At 51.8% G+C, this 26,327-nt stretch overlaps 1 protein-coding gene across 27 annotated transcripts; it reads right to left on the bottom strand.

Moving 5' to 3' along the window:
* Nucleotides 1–402: 402 nt before the first annotated feature.
* Nucleotides 403–24,620, bottom strand: Tjap1 (tight junction associated protein 1). Of its 27 annotated transcripts, none has more exons than XM_063267096.1 (12): nt 24,482–24,601; nt 23,897–23,999; nt 13,792–13,921; nt 6,869–6,966; nt 5,600–5,722; nt 5,146–5,174; nt 4,168–4,329; nt 3,897–3,963; nt 3,629–3,658; nt 2,817–2,924; nt 2,654–2,737; nt 403–2,090 (listed from the first exon to the last, which is right to left on the bottom strand). In XM_063267096.1, exons 5-12 carry the CDS (start codon nt 5,696–5,698, stop codon nt 1,008–1,010), a joined length of 1,662 nt encoding a protein of 553 aa, XP_063123166.1. In that variant the 5' UTR covers nt 5,699–5,722; nt 6,869–6,966; nt 13,792–13,921; nt 23,897–23,999; nt 24,482–24,601; the 3' UTR covers nt 403–1,007. The 27 variants fall into 27 exon arrangements, with proteins under 27 accessions (XP_063123166.1, XP_063123167.1, XP_017451913.1 ...); XM_063267097.1 differs by having other exon boundaries at nt 5,600–5,725; nt 24,482–24,580; XM_017596424.3 differs by having other exon boundaries at nt 24,518–24,539.
* Between the last annotated feature and the right edge of the window lie 1,707 nt (nt 24,621–26,327).

The raw sequence follows: 26,327 nt of genomic DNA, 5'->3' as shown, positions 1-26,327 counted from the left end.
GAACTCGGACACTCAGAGATATATAGTGAGGGCTGGGCCGAACTGGACCTTTCTTCTTCAGGGAGTATTATTAGCCCCTGCTGTTACCTGAGCATCCCTCCTTCCTGGGCCTCAGGCTAAGGGAAGCCAGGAAGACAGGTAAAGGGGAGTCTGGCAAAGACTAGGCAAGGTTGGACTAGAAACACTGAAGGGCTGGAGAGGTGCTCGGGAGTTGACATGTTAACTCCAGCTCCGGGGCACCTGTACACAAGTGTGCGCTCACACAGCCCTAAGTGTTAGCTAGGCATGGCGGCGCACACCTTTGACCCCAGCACTCTGGAGGCAGAGACGGGTGGATCCGGGAGTTCAAGGCCAGTCAGTTCTACATGAGCTGCCGTCTCAGCAATAAAAGCAACAAGGGGGTTAAAGTGGGAAGGAGAAAAGCAATCCTTCCCTGTAAAATAAGTTTTATTTGATTTTAAAATAGTCATTATTATGTGAAAACTTCCCAAATCTGGGAGTAACAGTCTAGAGCCAAGGTTAAGAGGGGGCTGGGCCTCACCTAGAGTCTAGCTTGAGGCCCCTGAAGTCATGCCCTCCCTCTGGAAGACAGGGTGGGAATAGCTGAGGGGCGCCCTGAGTGAGTCCGCCCTTGTCTCTGGGGCCAGCGGGGCAGGCCTAAGAGCAGCTCATGCTGGGGAAGAGTAATAGAGGTCAGCAGCACCAAGACACCCTCCCCCAACAACCAGAGCTCTTAGATATGAAAGGAGAGAAGATGAAAACTGACAAGTCTGCCCGTCACTTCCATGGCAACAGCTGGGCTGAATGAATGGTGGAAGGAGCTTGGGGCTCAAGTGACTTGTTTGTTACCCCTGGAGAATAGGTATTCAAAGGAAAAGAAAAATCCATGAGGCAAGCCGGCACCAGTCAGTGATTTGATGTGGGCTCCACTCACAGAACTGCCAGGTCTGAAGGAAGAGTTTAGGGTCAAATGTAGCCCTGAGGTGGTGGTAGGAAGGCGGGCAGGCCTAGCTGAGCAGGGTGCCCTGCTCCTGGGCTTGCGTTAGGCTGTCCTTGCGGTGCAGGTGGTGTACTCCCATTCTCTTGGGGCTGCGCTGGGGGCGGCTGGAACTGGAGAGAGGCCAGGCCCTGCCATCAACGTGGGAAGGGCTAGGTCCCTCCCCAGTGTCCTCTTTATCAGGCAGCAGGCTCTGGCGCTCTTCCTCAGGGCTGACAGGCAGGTTCAGCATTTCCTCTTCCTCTTCTCGAGGAAAGGCAGAGTCAGGTTCTGAAGGCAGCACAAGCCCACGCTCATGGCGTGGGGAAGGTAGTGGGGCTGTAGAGTGGCCCGGGGGGAAGTGCAGCTGTAGTTCAGGCAGCGCATCTCGTCCAAAGGCTGTGCGCTGGACCACAGCCGCAGGAGGCGGGGTGCGGTCCACAAATGCACGCTGCCAGCTGGCCAGCAGGTCCTCCTCAGAGCTGGCTGAGCTGGCTGGGGCACTCGGTGCTGAGCGAGCTGGACTAGGCTGGTGATAGGGTGACCCTCCGGCTGAGGCAGGACTGCTAGGCACCGGGCTGCAGTGCGCCCGCTCACCGCCGTCCTCCACCAGGCTCAAGGAGATGGCCTGCCGGGTGGCATAGGTACAGTTGGGGAGGGGGCTGTTCCGAGGGATTCGGATCTTGTCCTCAGAGAACTCTATCACCTTCCTACCAGGGTACAATGGGTGTGGTGGGGATGGGGTAGGGTAGGGACTCAACTTGTCAAAGGCTGGCAAGGGCAGCTCCTCCTCTGGGGAGTCCCCTGCAATACTCACAGAGCAGCACTCCCCATTGAGTTGTGGAGAGGGACTGCCCGGGGCAGGGGGGCTGGCTGGGTCACCCCCGCTCATGTCCACATGCACGAATACATCCTCAGCCAAGGGGCGCCCAGCACTGCCCGACTGGTCTGAATTGAGCAGAAGGGACTCGGGTTTCTCCAACACCCGGGCAATGACTGAGGTAGGCACCACAGCTCCTGGGGCCAGGCTGGAAGAAGGGCTGCGGCTGGGACTGGCAACCTCCTGACCACTGCGCAGATGTTTCCGAACCATGTCCTGTAGCTCACAGGGTAGCTAAGAGAAGGGAGAGAGACATGAATGAGCCCCACTAAGGAGAGCTTGACCCACAGAAAGACGCTGGGCCCTGTGTCCTAGTAAACCTGTACACTCAGCTTTTAAGCTCCTACACAACCTCACGTCAGAGAGAAAGACAAACGGTAGGGATAAAATAACACGAAGTCAACCAGATCCGCTGCTGAGACGGTGTCCGCTGACACATCACCTCCTGTCTCAGTGGAGAACTACAGACCTTGCAGCTCTGCGGGCCAAACCAGCCTTGGCCTTGAGGCTTGGAGTCGGAGGCTTTGCCCCAGTGGAGTGAGAGCAGCTGGGTTTAATACTCACAGCCGGGAGCTCTAACACCCTTCCTCCTTCTTGCCCTGCCTCAGACCCAAGGAGTGCCTTACAGAAACACTAAGCCACCCCAACACTAGCAATGGGCCCCAGCAGCACCCAGGACCTCAACAGGGGGCAAAGGAAGGAAGGACAAGTGGAAAGAGGAGGCAGAACGGCAGAGGGAAAGAAGCGAGGCAGAGTCCTGAAACGGTGGAATGGTGCCAGGCAGGCGTCTCACTCACATCAGCAAACTTGTGGTTCCGGAAGTGGGACTTATTGCACTTGAGAAGCTGCACAGCCAGGTTGCAATCCAACCGGTACCGCTCCTGGAGACATGGAGCCGCTCAGAGCCCAGCCCACCCAAGGGAACAGGCCAGAGCCCGGCCGGCCGGGGATGGGACATACATTGAGTTCCTCCAGCTTGTTGATGGTGTTCCTGGCGTCCAGCAGCTTGTTGGTCAGCTCCACAATCTCCCAGTCCAGCGTCTTTCTGTCCATCTCAGCCTTCTTGATCTGAGGCACAGACTTACGGTAAACACAGCCCAGACCCTAGCCAGCCCTCTCCCCCTCCACCACCTCCGAGCCCAGAGACATAAGGCCACACACAGGTGCTAGGGCAGCCAAGGCAGACAGAGCAGACAAATGACAACAGACAGAAGGACACTCGGCATTTCCCCTGCTCTGCAGGCTGCCTGTGGGAGGGAGATTTCTGAGTAGGACCCGAGGCCATGGATTCCCAGACAGAGGCAGTCTAAGAGCTATCCATCCTTTGAGGGAACCTGAGGGACTCTAGGCACCAGGCAAGGCACTGACACCCTAGAGGCAGGGACTGCAGCCAGGACTGAGCCTGTGTGAGCAGCCGTTCCAGGATCAGACTAGGAGAGGGGTGCCTAGGAGATGGGCTGGATGGGCAGGGAAGAGCTGCAGGATGGGAAGCACTCTGATCTTCCATCCAGGCTATACCGACAGCCCGGGCTTGCTGCCACTGCCACAGGGAATCCTGAGGGATAGCACTCAGTGCCTCTGCTAGAGCCGGGAGAAGAATCCCAGCTCTAGCTCCTTCCCAGGAGGGAGGCACTGTGGGACTCACAGTGACAGGCAAAGAGAGGATGTGTTCAAGGGGCAGAGGGAAACAGCCAGGGCCCAGCCGGGGCCCACACAATCCCTGACATGGACCAAGGAGGTCAGGACCAGGGAAAACAAACTTAAGACGCAACTGCAAAAATCCAGCTGTGGCTAAGAGAGGCCTGAGAGGAGAGTGCAGCAGCAGCGGTGGCAGCATGGGTGGGAGACGAAGAGAGAAGAGAAACAGTGTGAGCATTAGACTGTCCTGACTGGCACAGCACACTGCGGACCCCTCCCCACCACCGCACCGCCCTCCCCCCTCCCCAGGCCCCAGGGTGAATGGCATCCCCCTGGCAAGTCCTAGCCCACTGCTATGCTGTGAGAGCAGTGCCAGACAAACTGCCCTTCCCAGCACAGTACCAGTGCGTGCAGCTTGTCCTCGAGCTCCTGGTTGGTCCGCTGGGATGCTGTGTAGCTGTTCTGCAGCCTATACAAGCAGAGAGAAGGCAGAGCCTGGTCAAGTCCTGCTCTGCAGGCCCCACCAACCCTCCTCTACACGGGGGTCTAGGAATGCCCCTCTCTTCCCAATATCTGGGTTACTAAATAAGTCAGGTGCGACTGAGGCTCTTCTAGCAAACTGTGAACCAGGGACGCTCCCACTAAAAGGAGACATTTGCCCCTTGTTCTGCACCTGCGGAATTTGTCCTTGAACTTGTCCAGCTCTTCCCGGCTCTGTCCTAACTCCAGTTCCAGGCAGTCTTGCCCGATTTCCAGTTCCCGCTCCAAGGCCTCAGTGCGTCTGGTGGCTGAGGCCAGGCGTCTGCGAAGTTCTTCATTCTCCTGCTGCAAAAGTCTGGGGTGGGGGGCAGGGAACCATCAAAACCAGCCAACTCTAGAGCACAGACAGAACTGAGGAAGGAACAGACAGGCAGGTGGGTCCCTTTGGCCTCAGTCTAGGAAAGGAGACTGAATACATGGGCCCTCTGGCCTTGAGGAAGGTCTGGAAGCCGTGTGTCTAGTGCAGAATATTCCAGATGGCCCTCCCCAATATAGAAAAGTACTAGGTCAGAATCAACAGGCAGTAGCTCCCAGCTGTCTCTAGTTACCACCCAAGCCAGCAGGCACCAACCAAGCCCTGCAGTCCTGTTTCCCCTGCACAGTCAGCCTTCTCCATTATTAATCTCTTGGGAATCCAGGCCAGCACAGTTGTCCTCCAGGAGGCCTCACATGCCTGACAGAAAGGCATAAGAAGCTGGCACAGGTGGGTCACTGTTTTCTGGAGCCAGCAGGTGGGCGAGGTCTCTCTGCAAGGACAGGTCCTCAGCTCATGGATCAAATAAAACCCTTTTCCCAGGCATGAGCCCTAAAAAGCCATACCCCAACCTTTACCCCTGCTGAGCACGAGGTGACACATGACACACATGGCTGTGTGTGGCCAAGGAAGGCTGTGGATGCAGCTCAATGCAAAAGCCATAAACTTACTTAAAGTAACCCTTTCCTGCAATGTGTATCTGTTTTGTAATTCAAGCGTATGGCTCTTGACTATCGAGGACACTGTGCAGTATTAGAAGTTGGAAGGGCAGATGTAAGGGAGTCTGGTGATGCCAATAGCCCAGCAGGGAGTGAAAAGGGCACAGTGCGCAGTCCAGTGACGGGAGTCAATACTCACTGCATCCTCTCTGCATCCGTCAAGGGCTCCTGGACAAAAAAGAGGAGAAGCCTGAGACTCAACTCCAGACCTGGCCTCCTGGTTGGCTCACACTGCAGCAGAGCACCTCAGCTGGCTGTCACGGGAAGCAGTTAGTGCACTGCCTCCTCAGGCTTCTTCAGAGGCCAGAGCTGGATGCCTTTCCTCTACCAGCACCTGGGGGGGCAGCTTCCCACAGCGTGGGCATGGATAGTCCAATGGGCTGACTGATACAGGGATCAATCCTGCGAGCTGTAAAGACTAGGGCTCCCTGACATGTGAACACATGCACAGCCCTCCGCCAGCACTACTGCAGCTGTATCAGCACAGTGAGTATCTCGCCTCAGCACTGCTGAGAGGCCGGCCACAGATGCCTTCAAGGGCCTGCTTCTGCCCCTGCTTCTGTCAGCCAGGGCCAGACCCCAGCCCTGCTGACCTGTTGCTCAAGCCGGGACACAGGGGTTTCCAGGCGCAGCTCTCGATGCTCGGGAGGTGCCTTCCGGTAAGGTTTCTTAGCAGGGGCAGCACTGGTCATCCTGGAAGGTGTTGGCTCGGTGACCTGCTGAGAGAAGCCAGGAACAAACGGGCTAAAAGATGTAGTTTAGAGGCTCTCAAGGGTCACTGAGATGGCTTGGGGAGGGTAAGGCACTTACTGCTCCTGACCAGAACCCATTAGAAGACAACTATCTCCCATCAGCCATCTTTCCTGTATAGGGGGTACTGTGGCACATGCGCACCCGTGCCTACCCACTCCCTCACATGCAAAATAAATTAATGAAATAAGTTCTAAGGTGTCTTTGGCCTGAGAATTCAAAGATGGCCAGGGATGTATACTGATCCCACAGGCAGATGGACCTGACCTACTGCTGCGCCATTAGAGGGCTGAACTTTGGTGGATCAGGCTGGATGGATCAGGGGAGTGCTGGAGATGAGGGCCAGAATTCAATGGAGAACAGATAGGTGACAAAAGCAGGCTCCAGGGCCTGGGCCCCAGGATGAGCAGACTTTGCTCTAAGAGTGCGGTGGGAGTCTCAACAGCAGCCCACACTGCTCCTTGTAAATACAGAGAACTGCAAAGCATCAATTTTCCTCAACTTCAAGGTGAGGGTATAGGCAGCAGCAGCAGCTCCTAGGCTGCTGTGAAGACTCCATAGTCCACAAGGGCATTGCCACATTAGGCCAGCAGAGTGGTATATGCTTCTGACCAAAGCACTTGGAAGGCAGAGGCAGGGAGCCTCTGTGAGCTCCAGGACTGGTGTATAGTGAGTTTCAGGCCAATCCTACACACTGGAACCTGCCTCAACAGACAAACAGAGAGAGATACAGCCAGTGACACACATTTGCAATTGCAAGCATTGGGGAGGCAGAGGTAAGAGGGTCCTAAATTTGATGCTAGCCTGGGCTACATAGCGAGACTGTTTTAAACAAAACTAGGGCTCAGCACTTAGGTAACTTTAAGTTCAGGTTTGCCTTCCATAAAATGTGAACAAATCTTAGACGTCTGGGGACACTGGCCCACCCAGACTCCTGGACTGAGGGTCTCTAAGCTTGAGCACTCTCTGGTCACTGCCCACAAGGGCCAAGCCTCTTTGGCCCACCTATCCTTTTTGTGCTGGCTCCACTGAAAGCCAGCACCTACACAGCTCCTCCTACCAGGCTCCCAGAAAAGAACCAAGTAGGGACTATAGGCCTCATGGGGACATACCGTCTGCGCGCTGGCACCTCTCTCTGTTCTGCTCTCCTGGAGTTAGCCTTCCGCTCTCCTCATCCCACGGCCCCTCTACTTCCTCTAGCCAAGAGCTCCTGAAACCAGAGAAGGGGAGAAAGTGGAAACCTGGTGTCAGCTGCCTGCCTGTCCAGTCTGGGGCCTGAAGGCTCCGAGAGAGCAGTGAGCAGACAGACCACAGCACAGTGGGTTTTAGGAGAGAGCGGCACAGTAGGAGGACCCTTAGTCTGACAGTGTCCTGCTTTATGAAGGGAAACCAACTCAAAACGGGAAACAACCAAGGTAGCGAGTCCCTGACTTTCTCTAACGACACAGCACGTGTGTTACTGCACAGGAGCACTGGCTGTCTCCACTCAGCACACACCCCATTCCGGATCAGGCCCGGTACTAGTCTTACTCCTGTCTCCTATGCCCTTTTCATCTCCTAGGCTTCCCAGAGTCTAAGGTTTACAAAAAGCTGGGAAATTTGAGGAACACAGATGACAAATGAGACTACGAAGGGCCCAGCAAAGGAGCAAGATGATGACCCTACTGCAGATGTCCCTAGCAATGACTCTAAAGGAGTCCAGAGACCATGTCTGTGTACAATGGTGTGCAGAGGCCATGTCTGTGTACAATGGTGTGCAGAGGCCACGTCTGTGTACAATGGTGTGCAATGAACCTGGCAACGAGTAAAGGCAGACCCAGGAAGAAAATCCCAACTCAGCAACTTAGAGCAGTGATTCCCAATCAGGTGAGTTCACTCCTGTTCCTCCCAGGGACAACGGGCAAATGTCCAGAGACATTTTTCGTTTTCAAAATCTGTAGGCAGAGAGGTACCACCGTGAGTGAAGATCAGGACTCTGACTAACAGAGATGGTGAGGCAAAGGTCAGCAGTGCTGAGGCTGAGCAGACAGAACAGAGTGTGGGAGCGGGCAGGGCGGCTCAATAGGTAAAGATGCTTGCTGCCATGCCTGAGGACCCAAGTTTGATCTCCGGGACTCACACGATAGCAGAGGGAACTGACTCCCACAGATGGCCCTCTGACCTCCACATGTGCACTGCAGTAAGCACGGATGACAACCATATGCTCAAAAGAAACAGGATAGAAAAAATTTAAACCGGAGCCTGGGGAGCTGAGACCCACGTTTCCAGGCCCAAGGCTGCTCCAGCAAACTGAAGTGCCTGGGTAGCAAACTTCCCCACTGCCAACGCCTGCTCTACATCTATGCCAATGGAGGGGCCAAGTGACCTGCCAGGTCCCCGTCCCCCCCAGCTTCTTGGGATTGAGAAGCACCTGTAATAAGCTGGGCTACAGCATGGGGGCAGCAGCCACCAGTGATCAGTAGAGACAGTAACCCTAGGTGGCTTTCTGAGCATTTAAAAAAACAAAACCTCTTCCCACCCCCATCAACCCAAACAGAGCTGGGGGCTGAAGGCGGCCTTACGGGCTAAAGCATGTGTTCCTACTGTCGGGACATGCCCTGGCCATGACTCCTGTCACATTCCAGCAGGGCCTGGGGCAGCAGGGTGGGGGCAAAAGAGGACGGGGAGGAGCAGCAGCCTCTCTCCTCTATTAGGTCCCTGGCCTGGATTTGGGGAGAGCCTGGTGTAGTAAAGCGCACGCAGCCAGCCCCCGCCCCCTTGACAGGAGGCAGAACGTGTCCCCACAGGGCACAAGCAGCATGCTGTCAGGCTGACTCCCTGCACAGGAATCTGGGAGGGCCAGAAAGGACACCACATTCCTGGGGTAAGGGAGAACAAACAAGACACAACCACGGTGGCTGTCCTCCAGAGGGCCCAGAGTAGGTACTCAACCTGGAGTAGGGATACAACCGCAGGGACTCCTGTGGCCTGAGGGAGGACCTAGAAAAGTCCCAAAGCAGTGTAGGTTAACCAGGGCCTAAACCAGGTGTGTGTACCTGGGAAACAAGGGAGGACCAAGGCCATGGACTAAAGGGGAAACAGGCAGAGCTTCTAGAAAATGATGGGCAAGCTTCCAGGAGCCAGGGAGCCAGCTCTCTCTGTTTGCTCCCAGAAGGCTGAGGAGCCGTTCCCTCAGCAGGTCCCTGATGTGCTTGTCCTCCTACCTCAGCCCTGTTTTACTTATCGAGCCCAACTCCTGCCAAGGCTCACACTCTCTTCTAGGTACCGGGGCACTTGTGCCAGCACTGGACAGGAACAGCAGACAGACACTCAGGGACCTGATATTCTGTGTGTGGGCAGACCTGCCTCACTGAGGCGCCACATCCTATAGCTTGCCCTGCCTTGGCCTGACAGTAAGTCCTGGCTGCAACTACGAGTACATGTTTATTCTTGGGCTTCTCTGTCTGCTGGTTGGGGGATGGTGTGGCTGTGTCGAGGACACAGAGCAGATGAGACTTAAGGATGGGAAGGTGGCAGAGTGACACACGGAGAACATTCCTGACTAGGGAAGCAGGGGTGATCTACCAGGGGACCTAGGCCTCAAGGCAAACCTGTGCCCCTCCCTGCCCATAAGCATCAGAGCATGTTGGGGCACCTGAGCCCTTGCTTCAATTTCCAAAATCTACTGACTTCACTGGCTCTTGCCTGTAAGAACTGGACAGACCATGGCCTAGCATCACTACCCTGGACTAGAGAACAGGCCTGGGAAGAGCAGGGACATCTGGATTCGGTGGTCCCCGATGGACACGTTCTGTGGACACGTTCTGTCTCCGGTGGGAGAAGATAACAAGGTGATTTAGAAGGCATCAGAGCAGTTACATCAGAAGTCTTGGCTACCAGCCGAGATGCCTCAACTGAGCATAACTCACCTAAAGGTTTTCCAGAGTTCAGCCCAAGGAAGATTCCTGACCCTGTGCTGAGAGGAGCAGGTTCCCTGGCCATCACAATCAAGCTACAGCCAAGGTCGGCCTCATGGCCTCTAGTTCAAGATTCTTGGAGGAAGATCTAGTAATGCGTGGGGAAGAATTCCACTCCCAACTACCTGGTCCCCAGGAGTCAGGATCAGGTGACTCAGGATAGGGGCTACAGCTTGCATGCTACGTCTATACTAAAAGCTATGCCCAAGCAGAACCCCTGGCTGATCCAGCAGAGCAGCAGGAGGAGAAGGGGCTCCCCTCACCCTCACCACCCCTACCCCACCCTAGCTAACCCTGTCTCCTTCCTCTGCTACATAGCATTCATTCTTCACTATTCAACATCAGGCCAGAAGAAAGACGACCTCCTATCTGCTGAGGAGGAGACAGTGCTTACTAATTGCCATGTTGCAATCTGCCAGTCAGTGTGGCCGCCTGTTGCCACCTGCCCTGTATTAAATACCTTCTCCCTGATTCCAGCCCATGGGGCACGATTAGCTGCCTTCAGAGAACAAAGTCTACTTTCATTAGAAATGGGGCTCAGCACCCAGAGGCCCTGCACTGTGAACCCACTGAGCAGAGCACTGACAGATAAGACACAGGGCACGTGACCGGAAGCAGCCTACCTACTGTCAGTTACTCAAAGGGACAACCGTCTACCCAGGGGGTGGGGTTCACGTCTGTCCCTTTTCTGGGTGGGTACCATCAGGGGCTTCCACTGATGCCAGAGATCACTGTTGCAAGAGACCAGTGGGATAAAAGAAACCTCGTCAGATCCCCGACTCACTCAAGCTTCTATCCTTATTCTTCTAGCCAGGGACGCCAGCAACAGAGAAGCCCCAGCCTGCAAAGCTCCACTCCCTCTGCTACTCTACTGAGGTCTGCCCAAGGCCCAGCAAGGTCAAAGGGGCGGAAGAGGAAGTTCTAAGTATGCAGCTTTCTGCCTATCAAGGACTCAGAGAACACCACCCTCCAGACACACACACACACACACACACACACACACACACACACACACACACACACACACACACACACAGAGAGAGAGAGAGAGAGAGAGAGAGAGAGAGAGAATCCTAGATGGATGCTGCTCTCTGCCTTTTGCCAGTCAGCCTTCCCCCATGAGAAGCCTCCTCCAGCTCCTCAGGTGCGGCACTGTCAGTGTGAACAAGTTCACTGACCCACATCAGCATCCTACCCAATGTGACCATCTCCTACCACTCACATCACGCACACCTCCTTTAGGAAAGGATGTCATTTATGTGGATGCAGATTATTGTAAAACCGAGAGAAAAAGTCTGCTCACAGCTGCCAAGGAACTAAGTTAGTGAGGGTCCCTTGAGGTGGTCAATGAACCTTTCAGTCAGGGTGGGGCCCTCACTACAAGAACCTTTATAGTTTTTCTTCATAACGGTTTTCAGAGAAGTTAGTAATCGCTGTTGCTTTCTAAGTGAAAGGAAAACTGATCCCGACTTCAGAAGACAGCTGAGCTATGTCTACAGCCATTATTTCTGGACCCAGCAGGATATAAATAGGTAATAAACACCTGCCCTTCTTAAAGCCCCCATCACCCAAATCACAGCGTCCTGATCACACAGGAACAAGGTACCTCTCCTTGACCTTCTTGAGCCACATGCCTAGGATATCCAATTTCTGACATCTGCAACCCGGGGAAGTTGCACATCACAGGAGCAGGAAACACGCTTGCCGTGCAAGGCTGGATGGTTCTGAAGCCTTTGAAATCTAGGCTCTGACTCCAATGAATGACGCCAAACACAAGCCACCATGCTACAACAGTCAACCCCATGACCCAATAACCCAACAGTATAGCCCTAAGTACTGCCCATGAAGATCCCCGCCAGTCCACACTACAATACAGCCCCTCCACCATGCCTGCTGTGAAGAGAACTGTCTTTACTACAATACATGGTTTTACCAAAGCTGGATTTAACCTTCCCCATGCACCCCTATCCCCTCTCATCTGCCTCAGTCCCCAATTTCCGGCATGCAGCTGTGCCTGAAGTCCATGAGCAAAGCCCTCAGCAATCCTGTGCGCGTGGCAGGCAGGCAGGCAGCCAGCAGCTCTCGGGGTGGGGCCTGGGCAAAGGTGCTGCTCTGGGCTGCTGAGTATGGTAGACGATGCCAGTCTGTGCCCAGACCAGCCCTGCTGCCCCCCATAGCTATTATTGCCTGGGTAAATACAGCCTCACCCTCTCGGGGATAAGCTGCCCGTGCTCTGTGCTGGCCCCCTGCCTACACTAAGCTGAATACACTGGCAGGACTCTGAGACCTACTCTAACCAGAGTTATCATGAAACCTCAGGACTAGTGCTGGTAACCCTGAGAACTCACCTGGCTCCCCTACCTGAGCAAACACCTTGTCTATCTGTCGGGCCTTTCATCCAGCAAACAGCAAACACTTGACAAGAACAAAGGGGTCAAAGACACTGATGGTGATCCAAGTGAACCAAACCCTGGCCAAGGAAGTGGGGCCAAAGCCCCCAGTCCATGCCTGCCCTTGACGTTAGACTCTGTGCCCCTCCTAAGGAGAGACGTTAAGCTGTGGTCCTGGTCAGTGTTCCTCTTTGCTTTTCTAGTCGAGCCAAGCCCAACAGCCCTCCCCTCTCCCCTTCAGCTTGCTAACTCCCTACTCAATTTCTTAGGCACCCTGGCAGTAGCTATGCCCCTCACATCCACACACACCCTTCCCACAGTGCAGCCACAGCCCAGTCTTCTCCCTTTCAGCCAACAGGAACAGAATCTGTGCAGAGGGCTCACAAGTCTCAAGCTCCAGCCTCATCTCCTGAGCCTGAAGTGGCAGTTTGTGGAGAGGTACCTATTGGGACTGCCAGGAGAGCAAGGCAACTGACCTAAGTCTGTCGGGCATCCCTTCTCTGTCCCAAGCACGAAGGATAGGGCCTAGGGGAGCAGCTCTGGAGCCAGGCAACACTCACCAATCACCCACTGAGGCCAGGACCTCTTCTGGGATCCAAAGTCAGATCCTGCCCTGTCTACCTGAGGCACCCTCCCCAGTTCTCGGCTAAAGTCCACCTGACACTCCATGTGGAGACCAAGCTCCACCTCAGAGCAAGGGTGACTGTGGAAACCACAGCACCACACACAGCCCTGAATCTGACATTCACTTTACTTCACTCTCTGACCAAGAAGTCTCCAGAGCCAGGCCAAGGGAAGCTCCAATCTCCCAACAAAGAAGAGACCCTCACTTCTCATTCTCAGTGAATAATAGGGGGACCATCCATACTTGCCCTCTTGGCAAAGGGAGGAAAGCATCTGGGTGCTCCTCAACCTCCACCTATCTCTGAAGCAGAGGAGCAGAAGAGTGTGGTAACTGAGGGAGTCGCCAGCTCATGCTGCTAAACACAGCACAGCACAGCACAGCACAGCACAGCACAGCACAGCACAGCACAGCACAGCACAGCACAGCACAGCCCAGCCCAGCCCAGCCCAGCCCAGCCCAGCCCAGCCCAGCCCAGCACAGCACAGTCAACCAACTCTGTTTTGTGGGAAGACTGAGGTGTCCGGTATGAGAGAGAGGGAGAGGCAGGAGTCCTGTAGCAGACATCTCTCTCCTGGCCATGAAGGGGTGGCTGTTTGAATGGCACTTGAATACTTGGTCCCTGGCTGGTGGAACTATTTGGGAAGTATGAGGTGGTGTAGCCTTACAGGTGGGTTTTGTGGTTTCAACTGAGTCTCACCATTCCTGGTCTGTTGCTGTGTGCTGGTCTGTTTACGTCTCTGTCCCTCTCTCCCTCCCCTGAGTTTGGGGATCGAGATCTGAGCTCTCAGCTGTTCTTTCTCTCTGCAGTCAGACTCCAACCCTGACATGAGAAACCCAGCCAAACGCTTTCCTCCCTGAGTCGCCTTGGCCATGGTGTTTTACAGAGCAACAGAAAAGGGACAAAGACCAAGGAGGTTATCTCCACATTAGGGAAAGATGAAAGAAAGGGACCCAGAAAACAGAGGTGGAAGCCTGAGCAAAGGAGGCAGGCCGCCTGACAGGGAATGTGGGGGACACTGATGTCAGCCCCCCAGGGCAGGTTAGCTAGCCAAGGTCAGACTCACAGGGTTAGTGTCTTCTCCCCAGCCAGCCAGTTCTCCTGGTTAGTGGTGTTAGCAACAGACTCATGGCAGACGCCCTCCAGGCACTCCATATAAACAGACAGCTTGGGGTGTGAGCAGCTCAACTCCGGAGCTGCAAAGAGAGAGCATAAAAGACCAAACTGAAGGATCCTCCAGCACGTACTCTTCTGTGGGGAAAGCACCTCTGACTTACTGCGGGACTCTCAGGGGCTTCCCACCACCAGAAAGCACGCCTGAGGAGACCAACATCCCACCTTGCCAACAGTTGAGTCCAGCTTTCTAACCCACACAACAAGGCTCTCTGGTTGGTCAAGAAAAGGCAACTATTGTAGAAGGCAGCTCCTGTCTCCCTAACTCCCACACTCCACTGCCAGGCTGCACCAGGACTGTGAACACTGGCCTATAAGAACAACCCCCACCCCAGATGCAGCCGCCACTCATCCAGGCCTGTGCCCAGAGTACTCCACCTCCTCCCATAGGCTGCAAAGAGAGCTGCATCAGAACACACGGTACAATGGGGCAGTGTGCGACCTAGCCCTAGAGCTGGGCCACTCAAGGAAAAGGTGGCACATTGCCAGACAGATGGCCCAGGGAGCCCTCGAGGACCCCCACATGGTGACGATGAACAGCACAGCAGCACAGCTCCCCATCCTCTGACAGGGGCTCTTCCACCCTCTCAGGACACCTTCCCAGGGCCTGTACGGACATCCTGGGGAAGACAGTGCGAGCCACAACAGTGGAGTCTTGAAAAGATGTGTCCCCTGGGGCGGCAGGACGGGAAACTCACTTCCCACATCCGGAACGGGCAGAAAGGCCCTGCTTGAGAAGCCCTGCAGGCAGAGCAATGGCTCAGCTAAATGGGAACTACAGTCTCTACCTGCCCCCAGTGTGGGTCTGAAGTCACCCAGCTGCCTGGCACACTAAAGCAGGAGGATGACAAGTTCAAGGCCAACCTGTACAACTTAGACTCTGCCTTGAAATTAAAAAAAGGAGGATGGGTGCTGGAGATAGCCCAGGGGTAGAGTGCTTGTTAGCATGTACAAGACCCTAGGGTTTATCCCTCAGCATGCACCACGAAAAATGCAAGCGCCAACAGGTTCCTGAACTGCCCATTAACTGAGACTCTCTGACTACTGCCCCCGAGCTTAAAAAGTCAACCTGCAACTGTGGAGAACAGACAGTGGTCTAAAGCAGTGGTTCTCGACCTTCCTGATGCTGTGACCCTTTAACTCAGGTCTTCATGTTATGGTGGCCCCACTACCAACAACCACAAAATTACTTTTGTTGCTACTTCATAAATGTAATTTTGATACTATTGTGAATCATAATGCAAATGTCTGTGTCCCCCGGTCTTAGGCGGCCCTGTGAAAGGGCTGTTCCACTTGACACCGGGGTCTTGACCCTCCGGGTGAGAACCACTGTTTAAGAAAGCTAAATCTTTCTAAAGGCTCGGCCTTCTTCCGGGAGGAGGAAGAAAGCCTGGCCCCAGCAGGTGGCCTTCAGACCCTTCCCCACAGGAGCAACAAGACAGTAGATAAGTCAGCAGAGTCTGGATTGCTTTCTAAGGGGAGAACATTGGGTGTGGCGGTGAAGGCCTTTAACTTCAGCACTCAGGAGGCAGAAGCAGTCGGATTTCTGCAAGCTAGAGACCAGCAGGGTCTACACAGTGAGTTCCAGGACAGCCAGGTACACAGAAAAACCTGTGCATACCCAGAATCCCAGCACAGATGACGAGGAAGGATTTGAAGTTTGAGGTTAGCCAGAGCTAAACCTGTCTCCAAAAAAAAAAAAAAAAAAAAAGCAAGATCTAATCTAGTCTGGGCTGCAGAGTGAGACTTTCATCTGAAAAAGGAAAAAAAAGTCCTAAAAACTGGTAAGGTCTTACCAGCAAGACTTCATCTCCTCCGATCCACTCAGAAAGGGGGGCTGGACCCGATCACAGGGCAAGCACTTTCTCACAGGACTTAATGTTTGCCATTAGTTCCTTGTTCCTAAGTAGCCCCAGACTCAGATCTTCCTTTTAGAGGGGTTAACAGTGACTCAGTGTGGCACATGCTTCGAGATCACAGAGGACAAACAACTGGCTCAGGCAGGGATCTGTGGTCATATAAGATTGCTCTTCAGAAAACAGGGAGTCCTGATCATCTGACTGCAGGCTCAGGCTAGAGTACCTTGCATGCAGTTCAAGAGGTTCTAACTGCTAAAACCAATTCCTTTGGTATGTGTTGAGAACTGGTACCTACAGACTCATTCCCATCAACTACAGTAGAAAAGAAACTGGAAGAACAGACGGTGACTCAGCCACCAGCCATTTCAGAAGAGGATCAGGGGTGGGCCTGTGGCACCAGACCAAAGCCCTAAGACACGGGGGCCTGGAGTCTGGCTCGCTCAATAGCTGCGCACATTCCTCTGGTTTCCCGACAGTCTTCAGTCCCTAGGACACTTGGGAACTCAAGTCCCAAGGCCTCCGTCCTGGCTGGCTTGTTAACTTGACACAAGCTAGAGTAAACCAGAGGAGGGATGCCCAAAAAGAAAATGCCTCCATAAGATTGGGCTACAGGCAAGCCTCTAGGGCATTTCCTTAATTAGTGACTGATGTGGGAAGTACTTAGGCTACTGTGGGCTGGTTGTCTGTATAATAAAGCAGGCTGAGGAAGCCGTGAGGAGCTACCCAGTGAGTAACACTGTGACCCCTGCATCAGCTCCTGCCTCCAGGTCCCTGCCATGCTTGAATTCTAGTCCTGACTTCCTTTGATGATCAACAATGATGTAGACAAGTAGGTCGAATCAACCCTTTCCTCCCCAGGTTGCTTTGGTCATGGTGTTTCGTCACAGCACAGGAAACCAAAACCTGACGACAACACGTTCCATCCAGTCTCTTACAGCATACAACCCTCTTGTGGATCCAAAGCCCTAGTAACTACAAGCCACCATCCACTGGTCACACTCAGAGTCACTCCTGGCCTCCCCAGGACTGGGAAGCGGCAAGCATACTGTAGTCCATCGAGAGTCTCTGCAGCCCAGGAGGTGGGGTTGCACTGTGATCTGATTTTCACAAGTTGTTCTGTGATGGCACTCCCCTTCTCAGGCTGGGATTCTCATTGTTACTGCATCACAAGAAAGGAGACACTCTCCATTTACCACTACTCAAAAGGTGCCTGTCTTCAGGACAGACATCAAGGGGCCTGAATCTTAAAAAAGGACAAGGAATCTTCCAGGTAAAGAAACTTCCAACACTGCACAGCTCGTGTAGTCATAATTTAAAACCAATCCCCTAGCTCCAAAAGCAGGTTCTTTTGCACAGCCCACAGCATACACTCAGTGCGCTAAACCCTTCCCCCCAAAATGAGGGACGGTCCCTCCATGTGGTCAACAGAGTGCACTCCCCACAAACAGACTGAGCACTGGAAAAGACTCTAACAAAGTTCCAGAGTCTTACAGGGAGGAGGAGAGCAGGAAAGGCAACATGGAGCAGGCATGGTAAAAAGCCTGATGTCACTATGGCTACCCAGCAAGGTCCTGGGTCACTATGGGCTACCCAGCAAGACCCTAGTCTCTGTCCTCTTTTTTTCCCCTAAGGTCTGGTGAGGAGAAACTTCTCATAGAAGTGTCCGACAAAGGGGTTGGGGATTTAGCTCAGTGGTAGAGCGCTTGCCTAGGAAGCGCAAGGCCCTGGGTTCGGTCCCCAGCTCCGAAAAAAAAAGAACCAAAAAAAAAAAAAAAAAAAAGAAGTGTCTGACAAGTTATTCTTGGCGCATGGAGACGTAGACTGGGTACAGTGTAAAGGCCACGGATGACAACAACAGGTGAACTGTGGAGCCATGAAGAACAGGATACAGGGAGCACAGGGCAGGGACGCTAGCTAACAGGCTGACCTGGCTTTTTGTTTCTTGCCAACTTTACACAAGCTAATGGGAAGAGGGATCCTCAATGAAGACGATGTCTTCATCAGACTGGTCTGTAGGCAAGTCTGTGAGACCTTTTTTTTTTTTTTTGAAGTTCAAGCGAAATGAACCCTCTCTTCCCCAAGTCACTTTTGTTTTATCGCAGCAACAGAAAACAACCCAGGTCAGGCAGAATGCAAGGTACTGTTTGCATGCCACAGTGAAGAGAGTGAGCTTTAATTACATAGGGAGAACCATGGGGTTGCTAAGGCACAGGGGGAGTCTATTTGGAGGCAGGCAAGGCCCCGCTCCATCCGCCAGGCTGTTCTGGAACTCCGAGCACAGCCTCGGTACCCAAGAGCTTGTTCTGGTTCACCATGGTGCTTAGCTAGGGCAGTGCTGACTAGGAAAACATGTCCTTGTTCTCAGAACACTTACAGTCCTGGGAGAAGCAGACAAAACAAAACAGGCAAACACAGTGTCCGCGTCAGCATAGACACAAGAGATGGAAGAGGCCGAGTCTTAAGGACAGGGACATTTAAGACAAGGTCTGAAGGACAAGCTAATGGGAACAGCAGAAGTGCAGACAACAGCACCCATGTGTGCAAAGGCCCAGACGCTAGAGAAAGGATGAGGTAAGCTCATCTGCCAGGTGAGAGGCACATACCCTTAATCCCAACGCCCAGAAGGGGAGTCTCAGGGGAGACAATGCTGCATAGTGAGACCTTGACTCAAAAAAGAAAGGGATGGACGAACAGACGGACAGATGGACACAGAGAGAAAGCCAACAGCACCCCCTTCTGGTCTCTGTGGGCATCTGCACCCAAGTGCACATAACCACACATACAGATGAAACAAAGACTTAGTTCGTGAAGGGGTTCTTCTCGTGCGGTAAGAGGCGATACGTGGATGAGATTTGAACAATACTCAAGTATGCGTGTTTCAAGAGAAAACTAAGGGGCTGGGGATTTAGCTCAGTGGTTAGAGCGCTTACCTAGGAAGCGCAAGGCCCTGGGTTCGGTCCCCAGCTCCGAAAAAAAAAAGGACCAAAAAAAAAAAAAAAAGAGAAAACTAAATCACACAATGGTAAGGCAGGACTGGGTCAAAACCCTCCAGTGCTCACCCTGCAAGCTGGCTGTTCAGTAAGCTGTAACCTGAACTCAGTAAGTCCACAGGTCTCTACAACACTGGGCGCTCTATTAGGAGAACGAGTTGCAGCACGTTCTGACGGCTGCACAAATCAAGGCAAGGTATGTTACCCTGCGATGTGGGGCTTCTAAGACAATGTCGGTGGGAACAAGACTGTGCCACAACAAATAGAGAAGTTCATTATGGGGTTGGGCCAGAGTTCTTAGGGAAAAGTCCAGACCTGGGCCTCCAATCCCCTAAACTCTAGTCATATACCAGGCACATGCCTACTGCCAGGGTAACGTCACTTACTGAAGGGAAGATGGGCCCTGCGGGTATGTTAAATACAGGACGTGACTCAGAGGGACGAGGCAAGTCTTAAGCACAGGGCCAGGGAGAGCCAGTTAACCCAACCTGAAGCAGGCCTCTGCCCTCAGGCTGCAGGCTGCCCCTGCCTGGCAAACAGGGACACCCACGGCCTACGCCAGGGCCTTAAGCAGGCAGCACAGCTTCACGACAGGAACATCTGTTTTCCATTTTCACCAACGCTGAGAAGAAGCTATTTAAAATGTCACCCATTTTTTTCTCGCGTAGGTTGCTATTTTTAAAAGAATGATTACATACGGTCTACGAATTTAATACTGTGGCTACTTCATCTCCACATATCAGTGACCAAAAATCAAACCCCAGCCTTAGTGTTTATGTCTAAATTAACACAAAGGAACACATCCTTCTTTAAACCATGCTAGCATGCAGGGCTGTTCTGAGATGTGGTCCTGGCTAGCATGGGCTCAGAAGGCCATCTGCATGTCTGTCACTGGCCAGGCTACACTACCATACCGGAGTCAGAGTGCATCCCAAAGTTAAGACTGCTCATCTTGGGGTTGGAGATTTAGCTCAGTGGTAGAGCGCTTACCTAGGAAGCGCAAGGCCCTGGGTTCGGTCCCCAGCTCCGAAAAAAAAGAACCAAAAAAAAAAAAAAAAAAAAAAAAAAAAGACTGCTCATCTCACAGAGGCCCGAAGTTTTGTAAAGGGTATTCCCTGAACTGAATTCTGAAAGGAGAGAACAGGTCTAACACGGACTCCTCTGCACTGTCTCTGCCTTAGGTATTATTTCTAAGAGTAAACAGAAGGGTGTGCTGAAGAACTAAGTCCCAGAAAAGGATTCTGAACACCCAAAATATGTCTTCCCTGGGTGTACATGGAACCAACAGGACAAACAAACACGAGCTGGGGGAGACAGACGACCTCCAGGCATATCTAAATCAACTGCACACATGCCGTGCCTAAGGGGCTACCACAATGAAAGCTGAGGCACAGGGATCGATTTTAAAGCCCAGGAGGCACTGGGGATTCAGTTCAGTTGTGGAGCACATGCCTAGCATACGTGAAGGCCAAGGATCCAAAAGCACAAATCGATGAGCTCAGGTTAGGGCAGCTGGGCCACACGAAAGGTAACTTCAGATAGTTACAAATGCCCGAGTGGGAGGGGCCTAGAGAGGCATCTCAGTAGTTAAATGTGAGTATAAGTCAAGAACAGTATGTACTGTTCTTCCAGAGTTCGATTCCCCAAACCCACAGCAAGTGGTTCACAACCATGTGTGACTCTAGACCAGGATGATCCTACACCTCTATCTTCCAATTAAAAATAAAACAAACATGTTTTAAAATAGTAACAATGATAACTAATTTTTAGTCATGGTCTTACTATGTAGTCCTGGTTGGCCTGGAACTTGCTAACAAGACCAGGCTGGCCTTGAATCCACAGAGATCCAACTGCCTCTGCCTCTTGAGTACTAGGAATAAAGGTGTGTACACCACTATGCCTGGCCCCGAAATAATTTTTCTTTTTTTGGTTCTTTTTTTTCGGAGCTGGGGACCGAACCCAGGGCCTTGCGCTTCCTAGGCAAGCGCTCTGCCACTGAGCCAAATCCCCAACCCCGAAATAATTTTTTTTTAATGTATTACATATAAAAAAAACCCAAACAAACCAGCTCGTTCAGTTGCTGAAACAAGGTATCCTGAGTTCACATCCTGCAGCGCTCTGCCACTTACTAACTGGGGACCTTTTAAAATAGTAACAATGAATAAACCACTCAACCACTGTACTTCATTTCTCCATCTGTGAAACAGGATGATAAACAGCAGGCTCTTCTTCATACAGCTGTTACCCAAAACAGCAGCTGCTGCAGGCCGTGAGTGGAGAGAATGTCCTCGGTCTTCGCCGGTATCACTGCTCACCAGCAAAGACGAAACCTCTAGCCTCAGCATCTGACCTCTCCTTACACGGCCTACGTAGACAACCCTGTGACGGAAGGGTGGCACTGCATCTCTGTAGCATCAGGCTAGCAGCCCATAGGTACAGGGCCAATCACAGGGCTCGGATAAGCATAACAGTGTTTCTCAGGTGTCAGGGAGAGTGAAAGCACATTCCTGGATAAACTTTCACAACTGGTACAAGACAAGTACTCTGACTCCCCACTGAACAACGAGAAACTGAGGTGCACAGAACTATGCAATTAAGAAAGGACCAACAGCCACAGATGGGATCCAACCTGGCTCTGTGTCAGTTTTTGTTCGTTTGTTTTTCAAACAGGTTCCAAGTAGCCTAGGCTAGCCTCAGACATGTTATATAGCTTGAGGGCGACCCTGAACTCCTGCCTCCCTTATCGAGTGCCTAGTGTATACCAGCTCTATTCTCTCAGCTGCCCAACACATCCCTCTTTCCCCTCTTCCTCTCTCTCCCTTCTTTTCTTAGAAACAGAGTCTATGTAGACAAGGCTGGCCTCAAACTACCAATCCTCTTTCCTCAGCCTCCTGCATGCTAGAATTATAGGTGTGTGCTATCATGCCTGACTACCACACAATTCTAACTGATTCAATTCCCAAGGAACCACATACACAAGTTCGCTTGAGGAAAAAAAAAAAAAAAAAAAAAAAAAGGGAGGTGGGAGGTTCCCAAACTTCTAGAGAGGAATTTCTTTTTCTTTTTTTCAGAGCTGGGGACTGAACCCAGGGCCTTGTGCCTGCTAGGCAAGCGCTCTACCACTGAGCTAAATCCCCAACCCCCTAGAGAGGAATTTGAAGCTAAATCTTCTTGGAATCTTCAGGTACCTGGAAACATTGCAACTAGACTAGTACCACTGACTTAAGGCATTCTGCCTGGAGTAAACATTTGGTGGTAGGAATATGCAAGCAATGAACAAAATACACTTTAATATGAAACTTGATCCCACTGGGCACAGTGCTGCACTCCCACAGACCCCGCTACTTGGAGATGCTGATATAGAAGGATTGCTCGAGCCCTGGAGTCTAAGTCTAGCCCAAGCAATACAGCAAGACTACCTCAAAGAGAAGAGAAAAACAAACAAAAACCTCACAAGCTGGCCACAGTCATTCATGTCTATAATCCCAGTAACTGGGAGGAAGACAAATCAGGAAAAGAGCTGCCACAAGTTCAAGACCAGTCTGAGTCACACAATGGGTTGGAGGCCAGACTGGGTCAGAGTCAAACTGCCTTTAAAAAAAAAAAACTAACTGGGTGCTGGGAGATGGCTCAGCAATTAAGAGTGTTTACTGCTCTTGCAGAAGACCTAGATTCAATTCCCAGCACCCATGTGGCAGCTCACGGCTGCTTATAAATAAATCCAGGGGATCTAATGCCCCCTTTCTGAAGTCTGAGAGCTTCTGAAAGCATGTGGTGCTCACACATACACTCAGGCACTCATGAGAAATGGCTTCACAGTTAAGGGCACTGGCTACTCTTCTAGAAGTGGGTTCAATTCCCAGCACCTGCGTGGCACCTTGCAACCATCGATAACTCCAGTTCCAAGGGATAGGATACCTCTCCTGGCCCCCATGGGCACTAGACACACACCTGGTGTACAAATATATCTGCAGCCAAAACACTCATAAACATAAAAATATTCTAATTATAACATTTAAAATAAACTAAACCAGGCATTCTGTGTCCATGAGTTCCGGGCCAGCCTGGTCTTCATAAAGAGTTTCAGGCAGCCAGGGCTACACAGTGAGTCCCTGACTCAAAAACAATAAAAAAAAAAAAAAAAAAAAAGAAAAAAAAGAAAAAAAAAAAAAAGAAACACTAACAACAACAAAAACGCAAATGTCAGAGGCGGGCTCCCAACTCTATCTGCCTGGGACAGCAACAGTAAGTGAAGACTACATTAATATATTCAGCCTTCAGATCTCTCTCTCCCCAGCAGCAGGTTCACTAGGTGGAAGACCATGCTTCCCTTGAGTACAGTAATTGCTTTTTCTTTTTCAAATGTGATTTGTTGGAGCACATATAAAGGATGAAGAGAAAGTTAACCAGAAAGGGGCAAATGCCATCATTTTTCTGCCTTTATCTCACTGATCCAGCTGCAAAGTAACATTTTATCAGGGACTGCCAGGGATAAAGAGTGTTCCCAACCATACACAGGTCACACTAACGCCTTCTTTCCCCCATCTGGGACACCGATGACCTTTTCTTACCACACAGAAAAATGCAAAAGCAGACATGCACCACAAGTGAATTCGGGAGCTGCTCATGGAAGTGACTTAAACGTCGGTGAACGCCATCAGAAGATTGCTTATGACTCCTTATCTGCCTATACCCACCAAAGGTCTACTTCCAGGCATAATGGCAAACTGACATGTGAGAAGGCAATGGAAGACAAAATGGTACACAAGTAGGAAACTGCTTTGTGACAAGAATGTGTTAGAATATTTTCAGCCCACTCTGCAAAGTGAGTTCCAGGCTAGACAGGGCTACCCAGTGACACCCTATCTCAAAAAGCAATAAACAAACAAATAAGAAAGAAAGGATATTTTTGGTGTACCCTCTACTTGTCCAGAATTGTTTATACAGCTGAAGGCAAGCAAAACTCAATTTACACCAGCTCCCAAAAGGTAGCCAACAACCTAACCAGAACACCAACTTAAGGATCAGGGTCAAAAAACAAACTCTCTACAAGAGCAAGCAACTTTTCAGATTAACTGATTCTCCAAACCCAGGGATCCTCACACAGGGAGAATATCACTCAGACACCTGTCTCTGGAGACCATCTTACCCGCTCTGGGTTTGGGCTGGGGCAAGCTGCTACCTCGTCTTTCCAAGCAGGCAATGTGATTTCTTCCGGTCCCTGGGGTCCCTGGGGTCCCTGGGTCTTCAAGCTGAAATTGGGGCAGATGTTGCTATAGGAGCTGTGATAAAGCTAACTTCTCTAAGCCCGGAAGAGGGTCATCTGACTGACTTCGGTCCCCTCCTTGGGAGACCCGCCCTGCACGCTCCAGATCTCACTCCTACCCCTTCCCGACAGTAACTACAAGAGCCCTTCCCCTCCCACTGGCCCGAGGGAGTCAGGCCTCTGTCCCACGCTCCAGGCTTCCTTACTCAGAGAGAAGTAACTTTTTCAATTCGTGAGTAGTTGCTCCTCCAGAATCCGAACCACACCTATTTCTAGCTACCCCCGCCCCATCTCCTCCCCTAGGGCTGCCACAGAATTACAGGCCCCCTCCCCTCCGCCCCCATCGGCATTTTTTTCTTTCCGTCTCCAACCCTCCTCCATCCTGGGATCCTATTTTTCCACTTCCGAGCTGTTCCCTCCCTCCATCCCTACTCCACGGTGGTTCCCGCAATCCCCCTCTACTCTTGCCTTCCAGCGCGACTACTCAAAAATCCCACAACAAACTTTCCGCCGGGGGCCTCTCCTTCAGGTAGCCATCTTGCCGCGGGGCAGGCCGGGTAGGGGCCTGGGCCGCGGGAATCCCCACGCACCAGGCGCTGCGCGTCATCGGGGGCGGGGCCTGGGGCGGGGCCTCGGGGTTAAGAATTGCTGGAAAAGAGGGAATCGCCTGCAAGCAGGCATTGGAGACCTGGCAAGGGAAGAAAGGAGGCGGTGTCGGAACGAGGGCTCAACAGCGAGGAAGGGGGAAAGACTGGCACTGAGGGAAAAGTAGGGAACAACACTTAAAAATACAGTAGGAGATGCCTCTTATACAAAGAAAAATACCAACGCACACACCGCCACGCACTCCCACTCTCATCTCCACTCCCCGAGGCCTTGGCAAGGTTTCATTGGCTGGCCTTGGACCGTGAACTCTGTAGAACAGGCTAACCTTGAACTCACAGAGAGTCTCTGGCCTCTGCCTCCAGAGTGCCACACAGGGCAAAGGAAAATGCCAGCTTTTCATCTTGACAAAAGATAACGCATAACCACATTCCTGTCACCGTTTTCAAGCCTGCGTCCCACCTCTCCAGAAGTCCTCAGGTTCTTAAATTGTCCCGTGTTATAAGAAAATCAAGCCTTGAGATCCACAATCCAGTTCCTCCCCTCAGGAGGTCAGTTTTTACTGTTTTCGGAGGGAGGGGAGAGTCTCCATACTGTAGCCCAGGCTGACTTCAGATTCGTTATGTAGCCCAGGCAAGCACCTTGATTCGCTTGGTGTTACGTATTACCTCTAGCCCCAGTTTTCTGTTCCCATTCTTTTTTTTTTTTTTATCTTTTTTTCAGAGCTGGGGACCGAACCCAGGGCCTTGCGCTTGCTAGGCAAGCGCTCTACCACTGAGCTAAATCCCTAACCCGACATTCTTTTTTGCTAGATGGCTCTAACTAGTTGCACAGAACTTTAATACGAATATCCCGTACCATAATTATTAATTTATTTTACGTGTACGTGCCCGTGTCTATGTATGTGTACTGTGTCTATGTATGTGCACTGCGTCCATGCAGGAGCCTGCGGAGGTCAGAAAAGGGTATGACGTCACTGGGAACTGGAGATTCAGGCAGTTGTGAGCCACCGTGGAGGAACTAGGAGCTGAACAAGGGCAGCAAATGCTCTTAACGGCTGAGCGCATTCTAGTCCCGTAATTATTGCTTTACTTACTGTATCCCTTTACCCTGATGTTTCTTCAAGTCCAAGAGCACGCTTTGATATCCCGTAGCAGGTGCCCAGCACACAACAGTGCCTGGGTAGCAGGTCTTCCTGGGGCGTGCTAAGCATATTGATGCCTCAGAGTCTTCCGGTTTTCTGTTTCCTGTGACTGCAATGTTCTTCTAGGTAGTCAGCAACAGTTGTGTCCGTGTTCAAATGACATCACGTCAAAGCCGTCTTCTTTGGTCACTCAGCATCCCAGTCACTCCCTTTACTGTGCTTTACTTAACATTTACTTGCACAGAAGCTATTGCTGTCTGACATCATATTAAATATTTCTCTGTGTTTTGACCATCTGCCCTACTATCATGAAAACTCCTTTTTTCTCATTTAGCACAGTGTCCCTGGTGTCTAAATTGTTTGCCCACAGTAGGTACTCAGTAAATATTTGTTATTCAACAAGTGATCTGGACGTGAGTGGCTGAAAGATTCTGGAATGCAGTAGTGGAAGGAAGAGTTGAAAATGCAGTAAAATAAGAAAAGCCATGCCCTCATCCCCGCCCTAAGACATCACTGGATCCTGGCAGGGAGGGTGGTAAGGACAATGCCAGATTCGACAGAGGAGAA

The sequence above is a fragment of the Rattus norvegicus genome, chromosome 9 (assembly GCF_036323735.1).
Source record: "Rattus norvegicus strain BN/NHsdMcwi chromosome 9, GRCr8, whole genome shotgun sequence".
Classification (NCBI taxonomy): domain Eukaryota; kingdom Metazoa; phylum Chordata; class Mammalia; order Rodentia; family Muridae; genus Rattus; species Rattus norvegicus.
The sequence above is the reverse complement of the archived record's forward strand: the minus strand, read 5'-3'. Positions and strand labels throughout refer to the sequence as shown.